The sequence below is a fragment of the Oryza sativa genome, chromosome 3 (assembly GCF_034140825.1).
Source record: "Oryza sativa Japonica Group chromosome 3, ASM3414082v1".
NCBI classification, from domain to species: Eukaryota; Viridiplantae; Streptophyta; class Magnoliopsida; order Poales; family Poaceae; genus Oryza; species Oryza sativa.
Window position 1 is genome coordinate 11,328,315 of NC_089037.1, and position 25,351 is coordinate 11,353,665.

General features: G+C 43.9%; 2 protein-coding genes and 1 long non-coding RNA gene across 3 annotated transcripts; 2 read left to right on the forward strand and 1 right to left on the reverse strand.

Moving 5' to 3' along the window:
- The first annotated feature begins 1,004 nt into the window (after nt 1-1,004).
- On the forward strand, nt 1,005-1,898 carry LOC9267531 (uncharacterized). The gene is made up of 3 exons (XR_001544388.3): nt 1,005-1,156; nt 1,285-1,339; nt 1,454-1,898. It is a non-coding gene; the product is annotated as an uncharacterized lncRNA (long non-coding RNA).
- Nucleotides 1,899-8,680: 6,782 nt separating this feature from the next.
- On the reverse strand, nt 8,681-13,237 carry LOC4332650 (neutral/alkaline invertase 1, mitochondrial-like). The gene is made up of 6 exons (NM_001417612.1): nt 12,469-13,237; nt 10,527-10,692; nt 10,225-10,436; nt 9,601-10,094; nt 9,389-9,437; nt 8,681-9,292 (listed from the first exon to the last, which is right to left on the reverse strand). Exons 1-6 carry the CDS (start codon nt 13,105-13,107, stop codon nt 8,966-8,968), a joined length of 1,887 nt encoding a protein of 628 aa, NP_001404541.1. The 5' UTR covers nt 13,108-13,237; the 3' UTR covers nt 8,681-8,965.
- An 8,862-nt stretch (nt 13,238-22,099) lies between these two features.
- On the forward strand, nt 22,100-25,085 carry LOC136355558 (uncharacterized). The gene is made up of 5 exons (XM_066308263.1): nt 22,100-22,220; nt 22,614-23,191; nt 23,284-23,427; nt 23,593-23,979; nt 25,017-25,085. Exons 1-5 carry the CDS (start codon nt 22,100-22,102, stop codon nt 25,083-25,085), a joined length of 1,299 nt encoding a protein of 432 aa, XP_066164360.1.
- Nucleotides 25,086-25,351: the final 266 nt, after the last annotated feature.

Below are 25,351 nucleotides of genomic sequence, written 5' to 3' on the forward strand. Positions count from 1 at the left end.
AAGTGGTGGTGTTGGTGGTGCACGTGAAGCCCTATGCGGTTCGGCGTTGGGATTCCAACAAAATATTTTCGCGGGAATGGCGCTCGGATCCGCCCATTTACGCCGCGCGGAGCGGACGGGGGCCGGGGCCCCTTTATTTCCGTTGCCGAACGGCGGCACGGGACGGACGGATGGATGGATGGATGGAACGGCCGGGGCGGCGCCGGCGCGGCTTTGGTTTCACTGCGTCACACAGCGAGAAGGGACGTTTCTACAGCGGGGGAGGGTAGTTTAGGCTGTGTTTAGTTCAGCGTAAAGTTTGGATTTTGATTGAAATTAGAGATGATGTGATTGAAAAGTTGTGTGTGTATGACAGGTTGATGTGATTGAAAAGGACTGAAGTTTGGATCCAAACTTTGAATCTAAACGCAGCCTTACTGCCTACCACCGGTCAAGCCGTATGCGATGGTTTTTCGTCGGTGACTGTATTGTTTTAATTACCCCGGTTTTAGTTGCGGTGCTGGTTTGGGCCAGATGTGACCACGTCGGTGTGTTAAGGTTTCTGTATTTTTTTAAACATGACCTAGGTGGAGCAATCTTAATAGTACTCCCTTCATTCTAAAATATTAACGTAACTGTGTATCCAGATTTATAGTTAAACGTTGTTATATTTTATGATTGAGAGCGTGAGCCGTGAGGCGGCAAATTTAACCTAACCGTGCCCAATCCAACGCCAACCATATGACCGGATCACCCCGGATCTTCAACCGAAGCAGCTGCCTTGCTCGGCCCTTTTTTACTGCACTTGCGTTGCTCTCGGACTATTCATACCAAGTGCTCGGGAAGCTCACACGCTAGAGACCACTAGGCCAGCGCGAGCGCCCAGCTATAGCCCATCGATCTCTTGGAAAAGCCTGAGATCAAATCCCAGCTTAACTCCCCAAAGATTTCCTGACTCCAAATCTCCATCCGCTCCGCAGCTACCTTCTCCCCATATATACACGCGCACTCCCTCCCCCCTCTCCAGCCTCCATGACCCCTCCTCGCTCACCTTTCTCTCTTGCCTGAGCCAAGAGCTACACTTTCTATATCCACCACTTCACCGTGCAAACCCCATGCACACGCCTTGACAGAAGCTGAGCTAGCTTCTCCTGCGTCGCTGCAAGCTGCTACTTTGGTGCGTGTGGTTTGGTTAAGTTCGTGTACTGGTGCAACATAGGTTCTTTCTTCTAAGAAGAGACTACTTGGTTGTAGTCAATTTGTGTCTGCGTTTTGCTAAGCTTGCTTGATGCCGTTTTCCTGCAGGTTCGTGACTGAAAGCCAAATGGAAGATACGGATCAGGAGCTATGCACCGTTGCGGTAAGAACAGCGAGTTATCTGCTATATCTCTTTATGTTTGAGCTTGCGCACTCAAGCTAGCGCTAGCTATTATTGTGATCTCTTGTGTTGATCTTCTTTTTATCTGTCTATCAGGTGGAGATGATGAGTTCAGGAAAACTCAAGCCATGTAGACACTTGTTGTTCTATCAAGACTCCCTTCACCGAGAAGCATCCATAAAAATGGTTCATGTTTAGCAATAGCACGGTGTTATCCTAACTGAGCTTTTCTTCTAGCCACCGTCCACATCCTTCTTCAAAACCTCAACATCACTTTGTGTGGGAATTAAAAGGAATTGGTCTTCTTGACCTTGCAAGACCTTTTCTTGACCTTGTAAGACCCAACATCGTTGTGTTGTTTTTCTTGTTTCTTATTTTTCAATTTCATCCACCTCTTCTTTCTACCTCCCATCTTTCTCCTAGTTCTTGCCTTCTCTCTCGGTCTATCCCTCCTGAGCTGTATTGATCACTTTCTATGTTATTTTCTCGATGTTTAAAAGAAAATTAATTTTGTTTAGCAATATACGAAGAGATTGTGAAATTCTAGTATACCTGTAAATTGTAATATTATTGCTTGCGTGATATAATTTGTAATATTATTATTGCTTGCGTGATATAATGTATTTCTGCAGTCAGAGTGCAGCTGATAGACCTAAGGATGTTTCCTGTTACCACATGTGAAGCTGGAAATCTACCTGTAAGGTAGCTTGACATGTATCACATCATGAACGGAATAAGTTCGCTGTGTGCCACTCGATAACGATTTGGATCTTTGCCGCCTTGCTCACTGTTGGGAACAAGTACTCGTACTCGTTATAACACTGCATATGCAATACACGGTTTATGTGCTGTCATTTCGTTTTTGTTATGCGCCGCTACAGAAGGTTCAGTTCTGTCTCAAACTTTTGTCACAGCACTCGACTGTGTACTACTCGATATTGTCCTTTCTCGCCCATATACTTCGAGTTTTTTTTTATTTTGCAATTACATGGATCATCGCTTTAGTTCGCGGCTTAATTAGCCATTTACTAAACATCTAGGCCTACTGAGACGAAGTTTATATGAATATATAGATCGACCTAGGGAACAAGTGTACTCGCGATAAAATAAAGAATTGATCAAATACTGATACTACCGTACCTTCGAGATAGCAGCACAATCCTGACCTAGCAGAATTATATTGGGCCGTGTTTAGTTACAAAATTTTTCTTCAAACCTTCAATTTTTTCATCACATCAAAACTTTCTTACACATAAACTTTTAGTGTGAACTAAACACAGCCGATTCAGCTAAGAGTCTAAGGAAAAAAGAATATATAGCCATTCATGTTATACGTACCTCTAGCATGCAAATCATTACAGGGGGTCAATTGATATAGCAGTAAGATGTATCGGAAATTTAGAGTAGTCACGGTATATCGAGCAGTCCAATCTATAACCTCCCGTTATTATAGCAGGATTACAGTTGATGAATCAAAACATTGCCATCTAGTCATGTATTTATCCTTACAAATCTTAAATGCCACCACTTAATTATTTGGCATTTGATCTACCGTGTCTGCTACACAAATTCTACTCCCAATTATTCCAATTCCAAATTGGTTCCAAAGGATCTATGTTTTAGAGCCGTGCATAAACATAAAAAAAATTTGGTTAAAGTTACTAACTTATCCTCAGTTATTACACCATGGAAATGATACCCCATAAGATGGGAGTTTTAATTAAATCGTGCAGAAGAGATTAAGATAGTTAAAAAGTATTGTGTCACTATAATATTAGAAATGAATACCCTATTTACTCATAGGAACGGTATAATGCGTTCAATTGCATGATAGGGAAAATGGTGGATATCTATTTTTTAAGTTAAAAATGGGGGATGAGCTACTCCAAGTTTTAGTCTTTTAGAGAAGCGTTGATTACTCTAAAATTTTGAATCAATAGGGATTTTGAAGGTTTAATTAATTGTTGCAGCAAAACAGGGAGGTCTGAAATAATACCATGCATGCAAGTAATAGTGATACAGAAAGTGTCAAGTAGCTGTTCTGACTTAAACAGAAGAGAGACAAGATACGGACAACTTAAACAAGAAACCAAGCAATATGTACACACTCACGTCACTTTAGGAAAGAAGTGGGGAAGGTTGCTCCACAACACTTTTCAGTCAATTCATTAATCATTGACACCACGAATTCTTCAGAAAACGGGAACGCGTAGAGCAAAATGCCAAAAAGCAGCTCTTACATCTGTACTGTTGGCAATACTCAAATTAGCCCATTATTAATTAAGTCATTATCAGTGACACCAATGAGTATAAATACTTTCATGCACTTAGTAAAATTTGCAACAGTATCTGCATTCAGTTCTCAGAACTACTAGTCTGCTACTCTACTCTACTACTACAAAAAATGTATCAGTAATTTGGAGTCTGCCCCTAGTGTACTACTCCATTGAAGCCTGGTATCATAGTGGCAGATCAGACAGGTACGTCTAATTTGGCAGGGCACTCTCACTCAAGTCTGTACAGTAAATGAGCCATTGAAAGGCATGAATGAAGCAACCTACCGTTCTTTCACAGCACAAGATGCATGCATACCTTCCATTCTTGCTACCATGAATAATGGGTGTTACATAAAATGGGAGGATGCAGAATGCTACAACACTAACACATGCTTTATTGATGCATGCCGTTACTGCATGGACTGATTGAATTGGTTGAATTGTGGTGCTCTTCACATGGGTAAGATTGTAGTGTAAGAGACTAAAATAGCACAGAGCTCAAAGGCTATGAAAGTATCATTGCCTTAGACTTCACTTTCCTGTGTGGAAACCACCAAGAGTTGTCCAGGTATTCAATCAAAAAATAATAAAAGAAGAATGAAGGGAACAGGTATTCCTAAATACCTAAAAGAAATAGGGGAAATAAGAAAGGAAAAACTTTAGGGTTCCTTTGGACTGAAATAATTTCAAAGAAAACCTGGAGGATTTCAATAATCCTTGGAAAATTTTTCCTACGAGCTCCTTTGGAACAACGGAATATAAAGTTCTACGAATTTGCTTCCTATGTCTCAATTCCATAGAAATCTAAGCATGAGCTCGTATACCTCTTTTTATTTTCCTTTGAGAAGTCCCATGCTCTCTCCCTACCTCCCTACCTCCCTCTCTCTCTCTGGCCGTGTTTAGTTCACCCCTAACTACTCCAAACTTCCAACTTTCCATCACATCACATCACATCTAAAACTTTTCTACACACATGAACCTCTAACTTTTTTTCCAAACTTCCAACTTTCCTCAAACTTCCAGCTTTTTTCAGGAACTAAACACAGCCCCTCTCTCACTCTCTCTCTCTCTCTCTCTCTATCTATCTATCTATCTATCTATCTATCTATCTATCTATCTATCTAGTATCTCTCTTCCACAAAACAATTTCCTCCAAAGTTTCTATATTTTATTTGTTATGAACCATCCAAGCGTATAAACTGCTTGTGTTTTGAAACCCTATAGGAATTCCTAGTCTGTGACATCCTATTCCTACGGTTTACTTGTTCATGCGATTTAGAAATACTGCATTCTAAAAAGGAGCCCTTAATCTACACATTAGAATTCAAAATACGGCAGGATATATGTAGTCTCCAGGAAGCATGCAAATCAAACACCCATTTTCACAAAATTCATGTGTTTTCAATCCTCTATTTTGTGCATGTATCCCTATCCTATTCTATTGTTTTTTTCCCTATTCCTACGTTTTTTCAATTCTACATTTCAAAAGGGGCCTGAAAGTTAATGCAAATACTCAGGCTGTTATCAAGGCTGTGTTTAGATGGTGGAAAAGTTGGGAGAAAATTGGTAGTTTGGAGAAAAAATTGGTAGTTTATGTGTGTAGGAAAGTTTTCGATGTGATGTGATGGAAAGTTGGGAATTTGGGAGAACTAAACACGACCCAAGTTATATGAGGTCTATGATCTCAATTCCATATGTGGCACTTCAATTTTCATGTCATATATGTGCCACTTTCAGCGACAAACATGAGATTAGGCAAAATTTTAATGGTAGACAGGGATTTTATCCGAATAAAAAAAATACTCCAGGAACAATGCTCCTCAGTCCACCACTTTTCAAGTTTAAGCGTCATCAATATCACAAAAGGTAAAAACACTACATTCTTTTGTACAAATTTTTAAGATGCAAGAAACCACAAGCAATGGCATTCCTGACTGAGCTTTTTATCCACCGGATGCACATTGTTATAGTTTGAAAGAACAAGTTTCAAAAGTCCCAACTATAGGAAAATAACAGAGAACACGGAGCAAGGTAAAACATTTAGTAAATTGAATCAACTAATCAAGGTCCCCTGTTAGATGCCTCTACAGTTCTTTTTAATTTCATATTTTTTTTTACTTTAGAGATGAAAGATTGGTTGAGAACAAGTTTAATAGTAAAGCCAACTATGATCTTATAGCTTATATTAGAGTTAATATGTATAGTAAATGAGCTATAAGGTTATCTGTATTTTTTTTCTCCTCACTCTAGCTCTCACATATGCATTTAATATATTCATCTTAAAGTATGTGAATAGTTAGTTAACTCTTGCATGAGCCAAACCTTTTCATTTTCAAATTCTTTCTTCTCTACATATAAGCTTGACTTATAGTCTACTATTAAACTTGCTCTATGAAGATAGAGGCTATACAGAAACAATAGAGAGAGGATAACAGTGAGCTATAAGCCTACTATAAGCTTATGTGGAGGAGAGATGTAACCCAAAAAAAATCAAGGGTATTGGCTTTCATGCAAGAGCTTAACACAAGCTCCAAGACATACATTAAATGTATAAGTAAGGCCGTGTTTAGTTTCCCCCCTATTCCCAACTTTCCATCACATCATATCACATCCAAAACTTTCTTACTCACATAAATTCCTAACTTTTTTTTTCAAACTACCAACTTTCCTCAAACTTCTCTCTAATTTCAGGAACTAAATACAGCCTAACTTTTCCATCACATCAAAACTTTCCTACACACAAAAACTTACAATTTTTCCATCACATCGTTCTAATTTAGATCAAACTTCCAATTTTGACGTGAACTAAACACACCTTTAACATGACAGCCATGAAGCTCTATGGACATTTATGAGGTACCCACCACCACCATCTGTCCCCTCTAAAGAGAAATAACAATCCCCCCTATATACCCTGGCACAATTGGACAGCTACTACACACAGGGGGTATAGTTTTGTCCTTAAATGCCTTTTTGCTCTCTCCCTCTGCTGGAGGATTGTAGACGCAGCGACATTTACGCACCAAAACGTTTGAAGGTTGTCATGCATGCATGCATGCTTGCTAAGGGCGCAAAGCCTGAGTTTTTTCAGCTCAGAAGTTAGTAGTAAGTAGACAAAATGGATTGAATTCAAACAGTGAAGCGAGCAGCCACTGTGCGCAAGCAACAGATAGGCAAGAATCCACGCCATGTCCAGAAACAGTTGCAAGAACAGGAGCAGTGACGAGTTTAGTAGCGAAGAAAAAGAAATGCTACTGCATTTTAAACTTTGCCCAACAGGGAGACTCAGAACAGGCATTGAAAGCATGCAAGACTCTGGAGGGTATTACTGCCGCAGCAACCCGACTAGTCAAAATCTAATGCATGCATGCAAACGGCTCGAGATTTAATGGTCCATATCTTTTGCATCTTCTTTGAAAAGTGAACTCTTGCAACATGTTCTCAAAAGATAGCCTCACACTCTCTTGGCAGCAGACATCAATAAGGTAGGTTCAGTTCATGATCGATTTAGACTAATTTACAAACTTCACCAGCCCCCAAAACAAACCCTCCTCAAATGACATCGATTTAGACTAATTTATGACACTCCATGATCTATGGTTTAAAGTAGGCTGTGTTTAGATCTAGGGGTTAAGATCCAGGGGTGAAAAGTTTTACCGTGCCACATTGGATATACGGACACACATTTGAAATATTAAACGTAGACAATAACAAAACAAATTACATATTCCGCTTGTAAACCGCGAGACAAATTTATTAAGCCTAATTAATCCATCATTAGCAGATGTTTGCTGTAGCACCACATTGTCAAATTATGAAGCAATTACGCTTAAAAGATTCGTCTCGCAATTTTACACGCAATCTATGTAATTAGTTATTTTTTTCATTTATATTTAATACTCCATGCATGTGTCTAAACATTCGATGTGACAGGGTGAAAATTTTTGCAAGGGGATCTAAACATGCCATTAAATACAGTATAAGTCTTGCATCAATGTCTTATCTTTATTTTTCATGGCACTAGCTTTCAAAGACTTACCATACTTTAGTTTCTTCTTCTTAACGTCCTCCAGATTTTGTTGAATGCTCTTCTGCTCCCCCACCACTGTATTCAGCTGATCCTGCAGAGCAGCCCAGTGATGCATCATGAAATGACCATAAAATGGGTAACGTATGATCATAAAATTGCACCATAAATATTGCAGTTCCTAGAGTCGCTACCATTCATTCAAAACAAACCAATTGCAAAGCTAAAGATCTTGCTTGGATCTTATTTGTTTCTGCAAGGGAGACCTCGCAGTTCCAGGAACCGCCTGGCTCCTACGGGTGATGTGAACAAGACATAAATGACAGAGTAGATCAGCAGGGTAGCAACTGTGCCCTCCCAGTGCATTTTGAAAGGGTTTACCCCCTATAGCTAGTAGTATGCAAAGCCATGATTGTGTTATGAACTTCTGATCAACAAACAGTAACAAAACACCTACATATTAAGTGAAAGCCGTGCAATGTAAGTGCATTTAAAAGTGGCCAGGCAGACCAGTGGTCACCATTTGTCAAGTCAGTTTGTGCAGAAGTTAAATGCTCTATACGCACTGCAGAGAAAAATTAAGACCGAGTATGTCCAAAGCATTTAACTTAATGCGATTTTTTCCCGGAAAGCCATTAGATTGCAGCAGCAATTACAGTAAGTACTCCAGATATGAATTTTTACCTGTTCTTTTAAGTGGCAGAGGATGCATGGAGCAATCAGGGATGTTAAAGAGGGAGCATCAGTGAAAAAAAAAGGAGCAATTTCAGATCTTGACTGCAGTCGAGTCTTTACTACTAAATGTTTGAACAGGACAGGACACACACATTAGCTGGCTGGGAAGAAGACCTTAATTGGTATGAATATACGGACCTGACAGTTTAACCCATGACTGCTTGCTCCTAAACAATGCTGGATGCAACAGCTGGACGGCATGTCTGGCCCTCATCACTTCTGGGGACTCAGTCAGCTGAAATAAGAATCACCAGCTATTCTTATCAGAGGCAAGAGCAAGAACACTGTCAGAAACATTCTCCCATATATTGATTACAAAGTGGCAATATTTACATCCTGTCAGTTTACAACCGGCCAATCAACTTTTGATCGGCTTTTAGTGTAGTATGCAATCATGATTTGGTAGAATGTACACACAAGCGTTATCGATGGATTAACCACAAGATTGCCAAAATAACCGGCATAGGTGGCCACCCTGGTGAAGTAACTATGCTAACTAGAGCAACGTAAAAAATACAACGAAGTAGAATGTGCAGTGCCCATCTTGGTAGTCAAGCACCAATTGTGGTACTACACAAGAACCTGCGACCTTGCCGCACGACGGGAGCATTTGGTTCGGGCACTCTTGTTCACACTGCATGCACACCCTTCCAGCAGCTCGAGATCTTCCTCACAAATCAATATGGATGCCAATTCTGGACAGTCTAAAAGCATTTTAGAGCTAAGGTATCCTGCAATCGTCCAAGTTTGATATAGCCTTGACTGCTTCCCAATAAACCTTCCTGTCCTTGTGTCATAATATTCTGGCCACTTGTCCTCTGAGAGTCTCTTTTCTGCGACTTCAATGGCTCGCTGTGCTAAGTCACGCCTACCCATCTTGATACAGGCTAGAGTGAACTAAATTAACAAATACAAATGATTAAACATACAATCGGTGGAAAAAATAATGGAAGCGTTAACAAGGTTAGTGATATATCAATTTTAGATTTTTACCTGCCATAGCAATGTAGGCCAAGATCCACCATTATGATACGACCAGGGCCTGTATGCAATAACAAAGGTATAAAAAAATAGACTCAAATACTGAAGCAATGCAAATCTGGTTAATGCTAATAATACTTCCTGACAAATTTAGGTTTCAATATCTGCATCTGCACATAACAAATGATGTAGTCATCATAAAAAAGAGTTTTTCAGTTGCTTACGTGTTTTTAGGGTCACTGCCAGTGATGATACGCCATTCCTCATACTCTAGAGCAGGGTAGCATATCTTGAGTGGCATATTTGCAATTATATCCTCCCATTTGGCTTCAATGAGGTTCAGGATACCCTCTGCTTGCCTTTGAGTAGCTAGAGAAGAGATAATTGCCCAGAGATTTCCAAGAGAAAAAAACCTGAAATCCATGTGAGCCGGTTGTAGATTTCCTATAAGGTAACCACCCTTTTCAGGAATCCAATCTGCAAGCCAAGAAGGTATTTGTTCTGGATAGATATTGAACTTATTAATAGCATCATGGGAGTACTCTTCAGTTTTGTAGCGATAAATTTCATTTATCTTCTTCATATCAACCCAATAGTACTCTCTTATGTGAAACGACAAAGCACTGAGCCTGTAGTTGATGGCACGGATCAAACTGTTAGATCCGTCATTTACACTGACCATTTCACGGGCACAACGCAAAGCAGAATAGAATAGCGACTGCAAAATAGATACCACTAGGTCAAAAACCACTACATTTGAGTTGTGAGTAGGACTTGCAGTGAAGAAAAACACCAGTCTGGTACTGAAAGTCTGAGTTTGTCAAAATCATTATCAAGCATTAGCTTACCTGGATCTCAAGAGGATGCCCATGGATTCCCATCCGTCGATCGATCATACATGATCCATCAGTGACTAACAATGTTGGGAACATGTCAAATCCATCAGACAAGCATAAATTCAGGATTAGTCTGATGCCTGTCTGCACATCAACCCTTTCTTGTAGTGCATAGTCTCCAGTAATTTTACCATATGCCCGCAACAGGATTATCCACCAAAGACCTTATAAAAAGAGGATGGTATAAAATATCCACGTAATAAGTAGTAAGAGTATATTCAAAAGTATAATATGAACCTATCTAGCTTACTCACCCGAATCAACTGGTGCTACACGTCCAATGGCTGACTCTCCAAAGTCAGGGTCAAGAACCTCCTCAAATGCTTCACTGTTTCCATCTAGAGGTATGGATCTAACTTTGAAACTAGCAGGCATCAATCCCTGACCAGGACTGTAGCAATCAACTGTCTTCTCCCAGCTCTGATAGGTTAAACCAAACAAAAAAAAAGTGACTTTTCTTTCAAAAAACACCAATGATCATCATAATTTATATATTTTAAGAATGATACAAAATTTAAAAATAAAATAAAAGAAAAGAAAGAACTCAACTCTTATGCTACCAAGCCTACCATAGATGAGCTAGCAGCGTAATGTGATGAATCATGACAAATGAAGCATCTTACCCTATCCTGTACATAGAAACATAGACCATGGAAATTTGGTCGATACTGGTCTCAGAGGTTTGGATACGCTAGTGGATCTATTTTTGAAGTTATGGAACATGTTTCCAGAATAAGGATAAGTATGTCTTTTATTTTCAAAAGAACATATTCATGTTGTGATTTATTAGTTAGAGCTTAGAACATACTTGTCCTAGAGTGTTAAACCAGTGTTAACCACCTTACAAAAACCAACCAAAGTAGTAGTGATTTTTAACAGTCCCAAAGTCAGTTGGTAATATTTCAGATTTAGAACACCACACAAATTTTGGTGTTCGAGTATTCCAGATTTGCAACATGGTATCTCTTTGTGGAGCCCTCACTACAGAATACCATGCTCTAGCTGTCTCGAAGTAGTGCAGCACTCTTCTTTCTTTTTTGATTTGAATGGGTTATGGCTAGCACTTGTGATGCTAAATGGTAACATCATTTCTTGCCCCTGTCCCTTATACTGTAGTATAGACAAGTAGACAACCATGTAGCACTACCTGTAGACAGCCATACCAACTGACACTAATGATTCTTGACTTCTTGAGTATTGGTAGCAAACTTGGTCATGCAGAAATGTTGTCTTGCTGTCTTGCATGAATCATCAATCCTATCGTGTTCTAATTTTAGATGAAGCTTAGTATGTACTACTAAATGTTATGCATTGCATATGAATAAAAAACAATTAAAAGTGTATTTTAAGACAAGGCTGAGACCATTATGGTCATATCACTAGGAATGGGCCTAGGAAAAGAACTAGTAAATGATAACCTCAAGTCATGCACCCTTGCCAAAAATGAAAAGAAACCATATCTGCTCCAATAGTTACATTTAAATAAACCACATGAACTTTTAGATCAACAAACAAGAATATGTCATACTCAAGGTGCCGGCGCTACAAGATTATAGTATTAGTATTATAAGTATAACAGAGGCATACATCATGACAAATGTACATTAGTGGAAATTTAGAAAATATACAAAACACATAGATTCAGATCCTTCAAAATCCTCATACGCTTAAACAAGTTGTTGTTTGAAGTCCCACCAAAATTATGCCAGGTTGTAATTGCACTAATTTTGTGTTATTTAATACTCAAGTTTTTTAAGCAAGTTTCTGGTGCAAGAATAATTGGCATTGTTGCAAGAGATGCAAGGATCATAATCTACTTGAGGGTTTATTAGAACAATTGCTGGTGTTATCTAGCAAAGGCTAATGAGAAACGCCTAGGGTTTTCCGGCTAGCTCCACAAGGTGGTGGGCTAGACGACTTGAGTTCGAAGCCTCACCCCTTCTAATTATTTGATATTAGGTCCTTCCCTAATATTCGCGTCTAGAAAGACATAATATGTGCTACTTTGTGCAGAAGATTTTCTTTCCACACTGAAATTGCATCAGAATTTGTGTTATTTGATCCATAATAACGTTTTAATAGCGCACTGAACATTATTACCACGGCTACATTTAAACCGAAGATGCATAGAATGTACTACTGCCACGGCCCACGGGTAACATAGCATTTATTCCGATGTTTGTTTGGGCGACTGACCTGGAGTTGCAAAGTGTGGAGCAGGAAGTTCTTCACGATGTCCCCCTCGCCCTTGAGGAGGAACGCGATGGCCGACGGGACAAAGTCTCTAATGAACACCTGATCGTAATTGAGCATCTGGTTCGCGGTGGATGGGTCGTTCGCCGCCACCGTCCCCACGGCGGTGCCGCAGTAGCTCACGACCGAGCGGCCGAGCAGACTCCACGCCTCCTTCTCCTCCGTCGACTCCTTCCTGCTCCTCACCGTCTCCACCCAGGCCTTCAGACCCTCCAACTCGTGCTGGCACGCCGTCGCCACCGGATCCTTCTCGGGCGCGGGTAGCCCAGGCTCTTCCTCCGGGGGAGGAGTCGCGTCATCGGGGAGCTCCTCGATGGGGGGCGACTCCAGCGGCGGGGCCGACGAGGCGAGGCTGGCGGCGCGGAAGGGGTCGAAGAGCGGCGGCTTGTAGCTCTCCCCCGTCGAGGACGCGCCGGAGTCCACCGACGTGGAGAGAAGGCGGCGGGCTGAGGCGGCGACCGCGGCGAGGGGAGCCACCCCCGCGGCGGAGGAGGAGGAGAAGCGGCGGGTCGAGAGGTAGAGGAGCGCGCGGGCGTGGCGCGGCGCGCCGCGGCGGAGGTGGGAGATGGCGGCGGCCGCCATCGGTGGCGATTTGGATTGCGGAAGAAGAAATCTCGCTGCTTCGATCGGATTCGGTGGGGGATTTGATTCGCCGACGGAGGAGAGAGTCTCTAGAACGGGTAATGGCGACTGCGATCAACTCGTTAACAATGGGGTAGTTTCAGTTTAGGAGAAGTGTTAACCTTAGGGCAACCGCGAGATCGGACGGCGTAGGAGTGACCACGTATATGGAGGTTATTCTGTCCGTAATTAACACGGGCCGCGGGACGGCGGGAGCCGAACATGTGGCGAGCAAGCCGTGGCCTCGTGGGTGGCGGCGTGTCCGCATAGGAGGAGAAGCAAAATTCGCATTGGAATTGGCGAGCAAGCGACACTGCTTTCATCGCTGGCAAAACAAATAGTATCAGGTTTTCTTAATTAAAACACGGAAAATCATCCGAAATCAAGGCGGTATGGGTAATGGGTTTATCTAAAATCCAGAAATACATTGCCTTCAATTTAAACAACTAACATGTCCGTGCTAACGCTACGACGTTATTTATAATGCAAAGCAAACAACCAAAAGGTAACAACATATGTTTCAAAAAGTTTCTAACTCCATATTCAAACAAGATCACAAGTATCATTCCCAAAAACATTGAAGAAAATCTAAATAAATTACCTTCTGGAGTCTTAGCATCGACATCATTTTTAAATAACTAAATTAGCTACAATAGTATTGCATCGCGCTGGTGGAACATTAATGTCTTCCATCTTAGAAAAAACCTACCCATCAACACTATCATCACTACCAGCGCAACCATCTGCCTATCTTAGTAAAAAGCAAGCAACCTGTCCATCGTAATGATGTCTTCTTTGCAATATGCCACGTACTTCATCAGGATCCTTTGGGTTCTCCCAATTCTCTCAAGCATCGATCTTCTTGAATATACCGCCATCATAATTCTTTGGGTCTAGACTGGAGAGATGAGCCTTACATGAATTCAAAAGAAAACTAACTTACAGAGGCTACACATGAATTGTTTATATATATATATATATATATATATATATATATTTGTAAATTTACAAATAGTTCTTCTTCATTTCCTTTTCACAATCTTTGCCATGTACTTCCGGCACAAATTCAATGGTTAATTAATCCGGGTCCAATTACATAAAAGCATGAAAACAAACAATTTGCTTGAAAAGTTCAGAAGTGAAAACTGGAAGCTATTAGTGCAGATTAAATCGGAGCACAATGAAAAATCCAAATACACTCCACTAAACCAATTTAATTGCAAGGTTACCTATATGGCAGCCAAACCCCTTAAATGCTTAGACAGATCCCTAGAGAGTAGTAGAAATCCCTAAGAAAACATGCAGTTGTTGGTTGCTAAATTATGCTTAGCATCCTAATTACATACTTACGGCAACATGATGATGGTGTTTTACCACCTCCTGCTATTTTTCATTTTGCACCCTTTCACTCGTTTGCATGCCTCCCCAGAAATTGGTGCAGCAAACACGATCCCATCTACACCTCCATAAAGTAAGATTTGGTTCTTTTGACTTCTTCTAGAGCATGGCAACATTGGTTTCTAAATTTGTTAAATTCAGAAATGGTCTCTCTGTATCATGTACTTTTGTTTTGGTCCGATAAGGCCTTAAAATTTTGAGTTATCAGTGTACAGAATGCATTACCCAGTGATGATGTAGAACTGGTTTAGGTGCTGCAGCTATCAAGACTGAAAATTTTCCATTGAGCATTCTAGCAATCTAGCACAGCTAACAACTCATTAAATGAACATCACTGATCAAAATGCAACAGATCAAAGGCACTGGTTGATATCGCATCGTACTAACTCAACGTAGCCACGCGTAGCAGAAGCCTAAACCGCGCTGCCACCGGAGCCCGTCGCGGGGGGCCGCCGGAGCCCACAAGCGTACGAGCAACAGTGCCTTCCGTACCAACTACATCAGCCAATGGAACCAGCTCCCAGAAACACCACAACAGGTAAAATCTCATTGTTTTTTCAGGGTTAGCCTGATCATAATTTTCAGTATAATGTTCTCAGCCCGAAGAACCTTAGGTTGAGTATTGCATATAAGTATTTATCATGGGAATAGAGTAGTATCAAATCTTAATTCAGATGATAAGAGTGCTCAGGTGTCGATCTGTGCAACATTATTCTCACACAATGATATCTTCATAAGCTTCTGAAACTTGAAAATGGTTTGCAGAGTTCCTGCCAAGGAAAAAATAAAATAAAATTGTGCCATCAGTAACATTGGAAACAAGAGCTCTATTTGATCAAAGTCACATACATCTAGCGCCAACAGTCTATGAAGGCCAATATCTGTAGCACGATTTAATAATGCTCAAAATGTTAGATCTGCTCAAAATTGTGGTAGCATGTTCTTTCCAATAAAAATTACTGAAAGTGCATCTAGGACCCCACATTTGTTTTTGGTGTTAATGACAACACAATTAGAGGGTAACTAATGCTTTTTGTTGAGATGTCTGCAAGGATGAAAAAGGAGTGGAACTTAAGCATAGAAAGCTTTGTGGCAATTTTTGTGGTAACCACCTCTCTAAACCTTGTGTATCATGTGTTCTTGAGTATTAGAATGCCGTACTATTAAGAGGGATACCACATGCATATAATTGGTAGAACACTAGTGCTCAAAATCCTTTATTTGAAGTGTTCCTGTTTTATTCCTGTCGGACTATCCGATCTAGATCAGACTATCCGATATCCGATCTAGATCAGACTATCCGAAATTTCACAGAACTTTGCCCTCTGTCATTGGTCTGAGTGTTGGCAAAAAAAAATATCGGACTATCCGATATAAGGTCGGACTATCCGATACATCGGACTATCTGAAATTTTCTTAGAACTTCACTCTCTGTTTTGAATTGCTTTTTATTCCTCTTGAGTGAATTTCAAATCAGACTATCTGATGTGATCGGAGTATCCGATGACCCAGAGACTCCGAAATTCAATGGAACTTTAGTCTCTGTGAGAGGATGAAATTCATGATTCAAAAATAACGGAATATCCGATATGACATCGGACTATCCGATCGATCGGATTGTCCGAAATTCTCCAGAATTTTGTTCTCTGTCTTTGGCTTGCTTGGGGGTCAAAAACATCGGACTATCCGATGTCACCTCGGACTTTTCGAGGTGGGATGAAAAGATTCCCTTCTGCTAATGACCAAATTTGGTAAATTCTATCATTATTGGCATCGGAGATGAAGATCAGATCGAAGTGGAATCCAAGATGAAGATCATTGCGGAAACAGAGTAAGAATCGGCTGCAGTCCAAATCAGCTAAGGTCAGGTCGGCAGAGTTCGAGTCGGATGGGGCTAGCCGATATAGCTGATTCTGATAATATGACTAGGTGTACGTCATCGGGTTCAAGTTGATGTGCTTCAAGATGATTGCCACGCATGGATAGAGTCCTGGGAAGGCAATTGTATCTATTAATTAGGATATTCTATGTGATTTCCTTAGAGATATGTTTGGGCAAAAGTCTGCCGTAAATACTTATGGTATCTTAGAGTTTGTTAGAGATAATAGTCGTGTCCGTTATGGACGTATCTTGTAATTCTCGGGTATAAATAGACCCGAGCCCTATGTAAAAAGTGAGAACACATCCAATACAATCTCGGCGCATCGCCACCTTTTTTGCTTTACTTTTATTTCGACGAGTTCGTGCTCTCGGATTGAGCTGCATCGGTTTCGATCTTCAACAAGAGGTAAAACTTGTCATGACGACTTATGTTCTCAGGATTAGTGCTTCCATCTTTATGACACTATAATCTTGTCTATATAATTCGTCGAGTTATCATATATCTCACATAATCTTCGATAATATCTTTATCTAACCTATAATCGGCTAACATCTGCTAATGGAAGGCAGCCGATTAGGTTAGACAATAACGTTAACTTAGATTATGTGATATATCTACCACTCTATGAAACCTCCAGCGGCTTGATTGTCTAGATATTGTTCTTCTTTTCATACTTAATGCTGCATCAGTTGAGTTTGATCTATTAAGTCATGCTTAGAATTGCAATCTCTAGCCTGTTTTCTGGTTGCCGATTAGGGTAGTATCGGAGTTTCAGCTAATCTTATTTGATTTAACTACTTTTATCCCATATGCTTAATCTATATGTTAAATCTGCCCTTTATGTTAAGATCTTGTCGCATCTAAGTATATTAGGCTTATGTTTGGTATATTCTACTTGCTTTAACATCTTAATATAGAGTAGTATCGGAGTATTAGCCGATACATGCTAGATCTACCTGATCGGCTATGCTATAAATGTATATAATCCCACTATTAATATATATTTCGATCTAAGTGATTTATACTGTCTCGGCAAGGCGACCGATCTATCCCAATCACTTGATTTAAGTATACATCGATATAAGGATTATATATCATTAATATCTACAGCCGATCGAGTAGATTTAGTTCTGATTTGCTTATTGATATTTGCCAATCGATGTACGCATGACATCGGCTTGAAATAAATGATATGTCATCGGCACCTAGCCGATCGGCTATCATTTATAGGATTAATTGCGGTTTATTTGTTCTATCTCTTGTTGATTGCAGGATCAAATCAACTGGCACGCTCATACATCCGAAAGCGAGCTTTGGACCTGCACTGGAGTTAAGCAGATCTCCCAGGCCTCGTGTTTTCTGTCAACACCTTCCCAACGGCCACATTTTGGGGGATCTATAAATACCCCCACCTAACTCTTTTCTAGGGTTACCCAACTCATTCATTCACATTCACTTTGGGTTGAGCTTGGTGCTAAGGTGCTTTGAATCTTTGAGCTCTTTCTCCCTCTCTCAAATCCCTCTTCGTTCTTTGTGTGGTGGATCTTAGTGGTTGTGGATTTGGTGTTTGAGGGCCTAGTGTGTGTTTCACTCGATCTTGAGCACTAGGGTTTGACCAAGAGTTGTGTGGTGTTTGTTACTCTTGGAGGTTGAGGACTCCTAGACGGCTAGGTGTCACTCCCGAGCCACCGATCTACGTGTGGTTGGCCGGGAGAAGTTTGTGAAGGCCGGATCTCGCCTCCGCAAGGAAAGAGATACCCCTTAGTGGAAGGAGGAGTGCTTAGTGCAACCTCTTGAGGAAAGGGTTAGTAAAGACCCGGCTCTTAGTGAGCTCCTCAACAGAGAGTAGAATCCTCTCAAGGATTTGAACTCCGGGAACAACTCCGTGAACTTCATCGTTGGTGATATCTCTTCATCTTCTCTTTAGCTTTGCTTAATTGTGCCGCTATAGATCTAGTCGCTGTTTGCGCTATACTCTTGTTTGTGTGTTAGATCTGCTTGTTGTGACTCTTTAGTGGATCAGACAGTCTGATCCAACATCAGACTATCTGATTTTTTCGGATAGTCTGACTGTGGATCAGACTTTTCGACCCTAACTCAGTTTTAGCTTCCACATAAAGTTTTAAATTAGCCTATTCACCCCCCTCTAGGCCTAATTGACCCTTTCAAATACAACACAGAGATCAGTTGAAGTACAATCGCATTAATTAAAGTACAATCAGTAGTGCCAGTTAGTTCTAGCTAAATAAAAAATTCACTAAAGTTTCCATTTGAGGTTGTTTAACAGAGGAAAAAAAATCTAATGTGACAAACTTCATTTAGAGTAACTTTAATTCACTGCCTTCATTTAAATACATTTGTAATCCATTTTCAATTTCATTTAGACCGTTCATACGCAGTTTAAAGCGGGATGATGCACCAACCCAACGTAACCTAAAGTAACTTGGTTTAGACGGTTTGGGCCAACGTCTTTCACGAGTTAAACCGTCTTCATCTTCCTAACCTGTACACAATAACGAACCAAAGAAAATGAGAAGGGACACGATCATGACCGACCTCAATAAGAAGATTATATCAACTGGAGCAATGTAGGCACTTAGAAAATCATGTTACGATTCTAGTAGAGGGCTCTCCGGGCGGCTAATGGAGTGGGAGGGGCCTTGCAGCCGCACACCGCCCATGGTGCTAGCTTGCCTAGCCACGTGCCGTCGCTGCCACCGATCTTAGTACAAAGTGAGGCAGATGCGATGTCGATGGGTGGTGACTCGTGGCTATTTGCCTACTTCCCGCATCAAGTTTATTCATTACCACGCGCAATCACAACAACAAGATCACCTTCGTGTACGACTGAAGCGGCGATGGTGCGCTGGCATGGGCACTGAGTGACGACATCATCCCAGGCTTCATCCATCCTTTTGGCAACATGATCGTCACTAAAGGCTCCAATCCAAGAACTCTCATGCCATAACCACGGGGATGGATTCCAAGGTCAGCTCCCAGATCATATGGTTTTAGTCCAAGCAAATGGTTGTACGCGACATTATCCTTCCTGGTTAGCGACTCACCTCATTGGTCGAGAGCGTAATGACGAGACTAACAATGAGATGACTAGCTACAATGATGAAGGGAATGTAGAGACTAAGCACACGGTTTGGACGAGTTTTAGAGTAGCCCACCACAACCCATGTATAACTTTGATCTGGATTGGTTTACCGGTGTTGGCGATATGGCATGAGGCCCTTCGACCAAACCTGCCGAAACCAGTAAGAATTCAAGCCCGAAATGTCAAGGTTAGTCAGGGCGAAGCCCCCCTCCCTCCAATGGTGAAGACTAGGAAGCAAGGACGGCGAGAGGCAGGGAATCACGCGGGTACCTCGCCAAGCCAGAGGCCTCCTAGGCGAAGGATGTAGGGCGAAGAGTATACGCCGAAGGGGGTCGACTTCGCCATAGCAAGATTCGGCCTCGGGAGGACCGAAGAAGCCATCCTGGCCCATCAAGTCTAAGGGCTAATTGGGTCGACAATCACTTGACGGCCCGTTAAGGGCCCATGAAACACAATTACACTGTGTACCCATGTAAATGTCCCTTTCATAAGGGCAACCATGTAAATTCTCCTGTATAACCAAAACCCTAGTAGTAAGAACCTATAATGGGGATATAAATAGCCCCATAGGGCCATGTAATAGGGGGATCCCAAGAAAAATTATCAATTTAATACACTTTACTTCTTTCCCAACTACTGTTGAGTGACCACGTCTTTCGACGTATGCGGTAGTCGTTTCGACAACAGCTGGCGCCGACCATGGGGATTTCCGAGCGAAACCACTGAGAGCAAATGCCACCGAAAAGGGTCGTGAAGGAGAAGGTTACAAGGCGAAAGGAAAGCGAAGCCGAGGTGGAGATGGTCGCCGAAGAGGGAGCAGAGCCTTCGGCGCCAGTTGCCGAAGATGGAGGAGCATTGTCTGCCTCCGCACCTGCACCATCACTACTGCCTTCGGCTCCTGCCACCTCTGCGCAGGTGCTGAATGCGGCTGACATGGCGAAGGCAGCCGCGGCGGCAAGGGCACTCCAGACCAGGCGGAGATCCTTTCGACAAGCCAACTGCTGGTGCTCCAAGCCGCTCCGTCGCAGCTGGCAGCAGCCTCGATTGCGCTCGCCGCTGTACAAGCCCAAGTCAACCCAGACCCCGAAACACAAATCGAAGCCGACATGGAAGCCATGCGACAGAACATGACACGACTCCAAGACATGCTTCGCCAAATGCAAGAACAGCATCAGGCGTATCAGGCGGCGAGGCGGTCCAAGGTCGCTTCGGCCCCAGTCCTCCAATATTTGGCAAGCTACGTCCCACCCCAAGTCTATCCACAAGCACCGATCCAGCCCCTTCCGCCACAAGTTACGCAAGCGCCAGTATACTTCACCGGGCAGCCCTCGACCGCAGCAGTGCATCCAGCTCCTCACGTGCAACTGCAGGCTCAGCCGGTCGCTGCCCAAGTACACCCTCAACCGCCTGGCCAAGTGTCACAAGCAATGGCAGAATGGGCTTCGGCTCTGCAGGCGCAGCTCCAAGCTTTCCTTCAGCATCTCAGCTAACCCCACAGCATTTCAGGTACAGCCCCTTCGGTCCACCCGGAGGGGAATACAAGTCAAGGTGCACCTAGTTGGTTGCCGTCGAATCAGCCAGGTCTGGGGGCTTCGCCTTGGAGTCAAAGACCGCAATTCGACTTCATCAATGCCCCTCAGGCACCAACCGTTCGGCCGCAAGCACCAACGCCAGGCTTCGGAGCAAACCAAGCACCAAATCAGGTCGCCATAGCATGGTCCCAGCAAACGTTCGACCCATCCATGGCGGCTCAACAAGCATCACCAATCAGAGCCGGGTAGCCGAATGCCATGGCCCATCCTCAGGCGCAAGCCGTGATTTCACCCTTCGCCACGCCATACCCGCAGCAAGGTGCCGTGAACAGGGCAAGAGCCGAAAAGAGGCTATCGCTGAGTGGGGGAATCAAGACCCATCCAATCCCACCCCAGTTCAAGTTCCCACCCGTCCAACGCTACTCAGGCAAAACTGACCCAAAGGAATTCCTCTCCATTTACGAGTCCGCGATCGAAGCGGCTGATGGTGACGAAAATACCAAGGCAAAGGTAATACATCTCGCTCTAGACGGCATCGCCCGTTCTTGGTATTTTAATTTGCCAGCCAATAGCATTTACTCACGGGAGAAATTGCGCGATGTCTTTGTCCTTAACTTTCGAGGCACCTATGAGGAGCCGAAGACACAGCAGCATCTACTCGGCATTCGCCAGAGGCCGGGGGAGTCGATAAGGTAGTACATGCGTCGCTTCTCACAAGCCCGGTGCCAAGTGCAAGACATAACCGAGGCGTCTGTCATAAACGCCGCTTCGGCCGGGCTACTCGAGGGCGAACTCACAAGAAAAATCGCCAACAAGGAGCCACAGACGCTTGAGCACCTACTTCGCATCATTGACGGGTACGCAAGGGGCGAAGAAGATTCCAAGCGACGTCAAGCAATACAAGCTGAGTATGATAAGGCTTCCGTCGCTGCCGCCCAAGCCCAAGCACAAGCTCAGGTTGCCGAACCACCTCCTCTCGCTATTCGCCAGCCTCAGCCGACGATCTAGGGACAACCACCAAGGCAAGGCCAAGCCCCCATGACCTGGAGGAAGTTCAGAACCGACCGTGCGGGCAAGGCTGTGATGGCTGTCGAAGAAGTGCAAGCCCTCTGCAAGGAGTTCGACACCCAGCAAGCAAGCAACCATCAGCAGCCTATCCGTAAGAAGGTCCGAAAAGACCTCTACTGCGCCTTCCACGGACGCTCTTCGCATACCACGGAACAATGCCGAAACATTCGGCAACGTGGCAACGTGCAAGATCTAAGGCCGCAGCAGGGAGCAGCTGTCGAAGCACCTCGTGAAGCAGCTGAAGAACAAGCACCCCCGGCCGAATAGCGCCAAGATGCGCAGCGCAGAGTAATCCAAGTGATTACAAGGGCCGACCCGCCGATCTAGCTATCGAAGTGATAAAAGAAGATGCAGCTCCGAATGGTCCACAATATGATTTCGGCGGGCGAAGGGGCCCCGAAGTATCTGAACCAGCAAATCTCTTTTGGGCCGGGAGATGCCGAAGGAGTAATGTTCCCGCATCAAGATCCTCTGGTGATCTCAGCTGAGATAGCTGGCTTCGAGGTCCGGCGAATCCTGGTCGACGGAGGGAGTTCGGCCGATGTCATCTTCGCCGAAGCATATGCCAAGATGGGGTTGCCCACCCTAGCCCTTACCCCAGCACCAGCCTCGCTCCGTGGTTTCGGCGGAGAAGCAGTTCAAGTTCTTGGCCAAGCACAGTTGCTGGTAGCTTTCGGCACAGGGGAAAACAGACGTGAAGAGCAAGTATTATTCGACGTTGTCGACATGCCGTACAACTACAACGCCATCTTCGGCCGTGCGACCTTGAACAAGTTCGAAGCTATCTCCCACCACAATTATCTCAAGCTCAAGATGCCCGGCCCGGCGGGAGTGATCGTGGTCAAGGGGCTTCAGCCTTCGGCCGCTTCAAAAGGCGATCTGGCCATAATCAACAGAGCAGTGCATAATGTTGAGGCCGAACCACATGACCGGGCGAAGCACGCGCTAAAGTCCGCCCCTCACGGCAAGATAATCAAGATGCAGATTGATGACGCCGACCCCACAAAGCTCGTATCGCTGGGGGGCGACATGGGCGAAGAAGAGGCTGCGAACATTCTAGAGGTACTCAAGAAAAATAGTGATATCTTCGCCTAGGGCCCTAATCAAGTGGGAGGTGTTTCGATAGATCTCATCATGTTCACCTGGCAGTCAAGCCGGACGCCAAGCCAAGGAAACAGAAGCTGCGCAAGATGTCCGCTGATCACCAAGAAGCAGCAAAAGCCGAAGTCCAAAAATTGCTCAAGGCTGGGGTCATCCAAGAGATCGACCATCCTGAATGGCTGGCGAATCCAGTGCTGGTGCGGAAATCAAACGGCAAATGGTGCATGTGTGTCGATTTCACAGACCTAAACAAGGCATGTCCGAAGGACGATTTCCCTTTGCCACAGATCGACCAACTCGTGAATTCAACAGCTGGCTGCGAACTTATGAGTTTTTTGGATGCATATTCCGGCTATCACCAGATACACATGAATCCGGCCGACATCCCCAAGACAGCCTTCATCACACCGTTCGGCACCTTTCGTCATCTCAGGATGCCATTCGGCCTGAGGAATGCCGGGGCAACCTTCGCCAGGCTGGTATACAAGGTCCTTTACAAGCAGTTAGGGCGAAATGTGGAAGCTTATGTCGACGATATCGTCGTAAAAAGCTGCAAGGCTTTCGACCACGTGTCCAACCTGCAGGAGACCTTCGACAACTTGCCCGCAGCAGGTATGAAACTAAATCCTGAGAAGTGTGTTTTTGGCGTTCACGCAGGCAAGTTGTTGGGTTTCCTTGTTTCTGAAAGAGGCATCGAGGCGAATCCCGAGAAAATCGATGCCATTCAGCAAATGAAGCCCCCGTCGAGCGTACGTGAAGTACAAAAGCTCGCAGGCCGAATTGCAGCACTCAGTCGATTCATCTCAAAGGCAGCCGAAAGAGGTTTGTCCTTCTTCAAGACCCTACGGGGCGCGGGAAAATTCAATTGGACACCCGAATGCCAAGCAGCGTTCGACGAGCTGAAGCAATATCTGCAAAGCCCGCCAGCTCTGATCAGCCCAGCACCAGGAATCGAACCGCTACTATACCTGGCAGCTTCGCTAGTGGCAGTCAGTGCTGCCCTCGTCCAAGAAATAGAGTCAGGCCAGAAACCGGTCTATTTCGTCTCCGAAGAATTGCAAGGAGCGAAGACAAGATACATTGAAATGGAAAAACTCACTTATGCCCTGGTGATGGCTTCACGCAAGCTTAAACACTACTTCCAACCCCATAGAGTCATAGTGCCATCGCAGTACCCTTTGGGCGAAATACTCCGAGGCAAGGAAGTTACTGGCCGGCTTAGGAAGTGGGCAGCAGAGCTATCCCCTTTCGACTTGCATTTTGTTGCCCGCACTGCTGTCAAGTCTCAAGTGCTAGCCGACTTCGTGGCCGAATGGACACCGGCATTCGTCCCCGAGCCCGAACCCGTCGAACAACCCTGGATGATGTATTCCGACGGTTCGTGGTCGCATAAGGGGGCGGGCATTGCGGCAGTACTCACTTCACCAAGTGGTGTGCCGATTCGGTATGCCGCAAGGCTGCAGTTCAACACAACCAACAACGCGGCAGAATACGAAGCCATTCTTCTGGGCCTAAGAAAGGAAAAAGCATTGGGGATTCGGCGCTTGCTAATCCGAACCGACTCTAAGCTGGTGGCAGGCCATGTCGACAAATTCTTTGAGGCAAAAGAAGAAGGAATGAAGAGGTATTTGGAGGCCGTTCGGTCTCTGGAAAAGTACTTCACCGGCATAACGGTCGAACATTTGCCTAGAGGCCAGAACGAGGAAGCAGAGGCCTTGGCGAAATCTACTGCTTATGGTGGCCCACATTCGCCTGGCATCTTTTTTGAAGTACTATATGCACCAAGGTGCCCATGGATAGCCTGGAGGTCATGGCAATTGACCAGGTGAAACTGGGCGAAGATCCATGCGACTAGCGAACTCCGTTTGTGAAACACCTTGAAACTGGCTGGCTTCCGAAAGATGAAGAAGAAGCAAAGCGTCTGCAACTCAGAGCCACGAAGTATAAGATGGTCTCAGGCCAGCTATATCGCTCCGGGGCAATTCAACCCTTGCTTCGCTGCATCTCTTTTACCGAAGGTGAGGAAATGGCGAGGGAGATACACCAGGGGCTCTGTGGTGCGCACCAGGCCGCAAGAACAGTTGCCTCCAAAGTGTTTCGACAAGGAGTGTACTGGCCCAC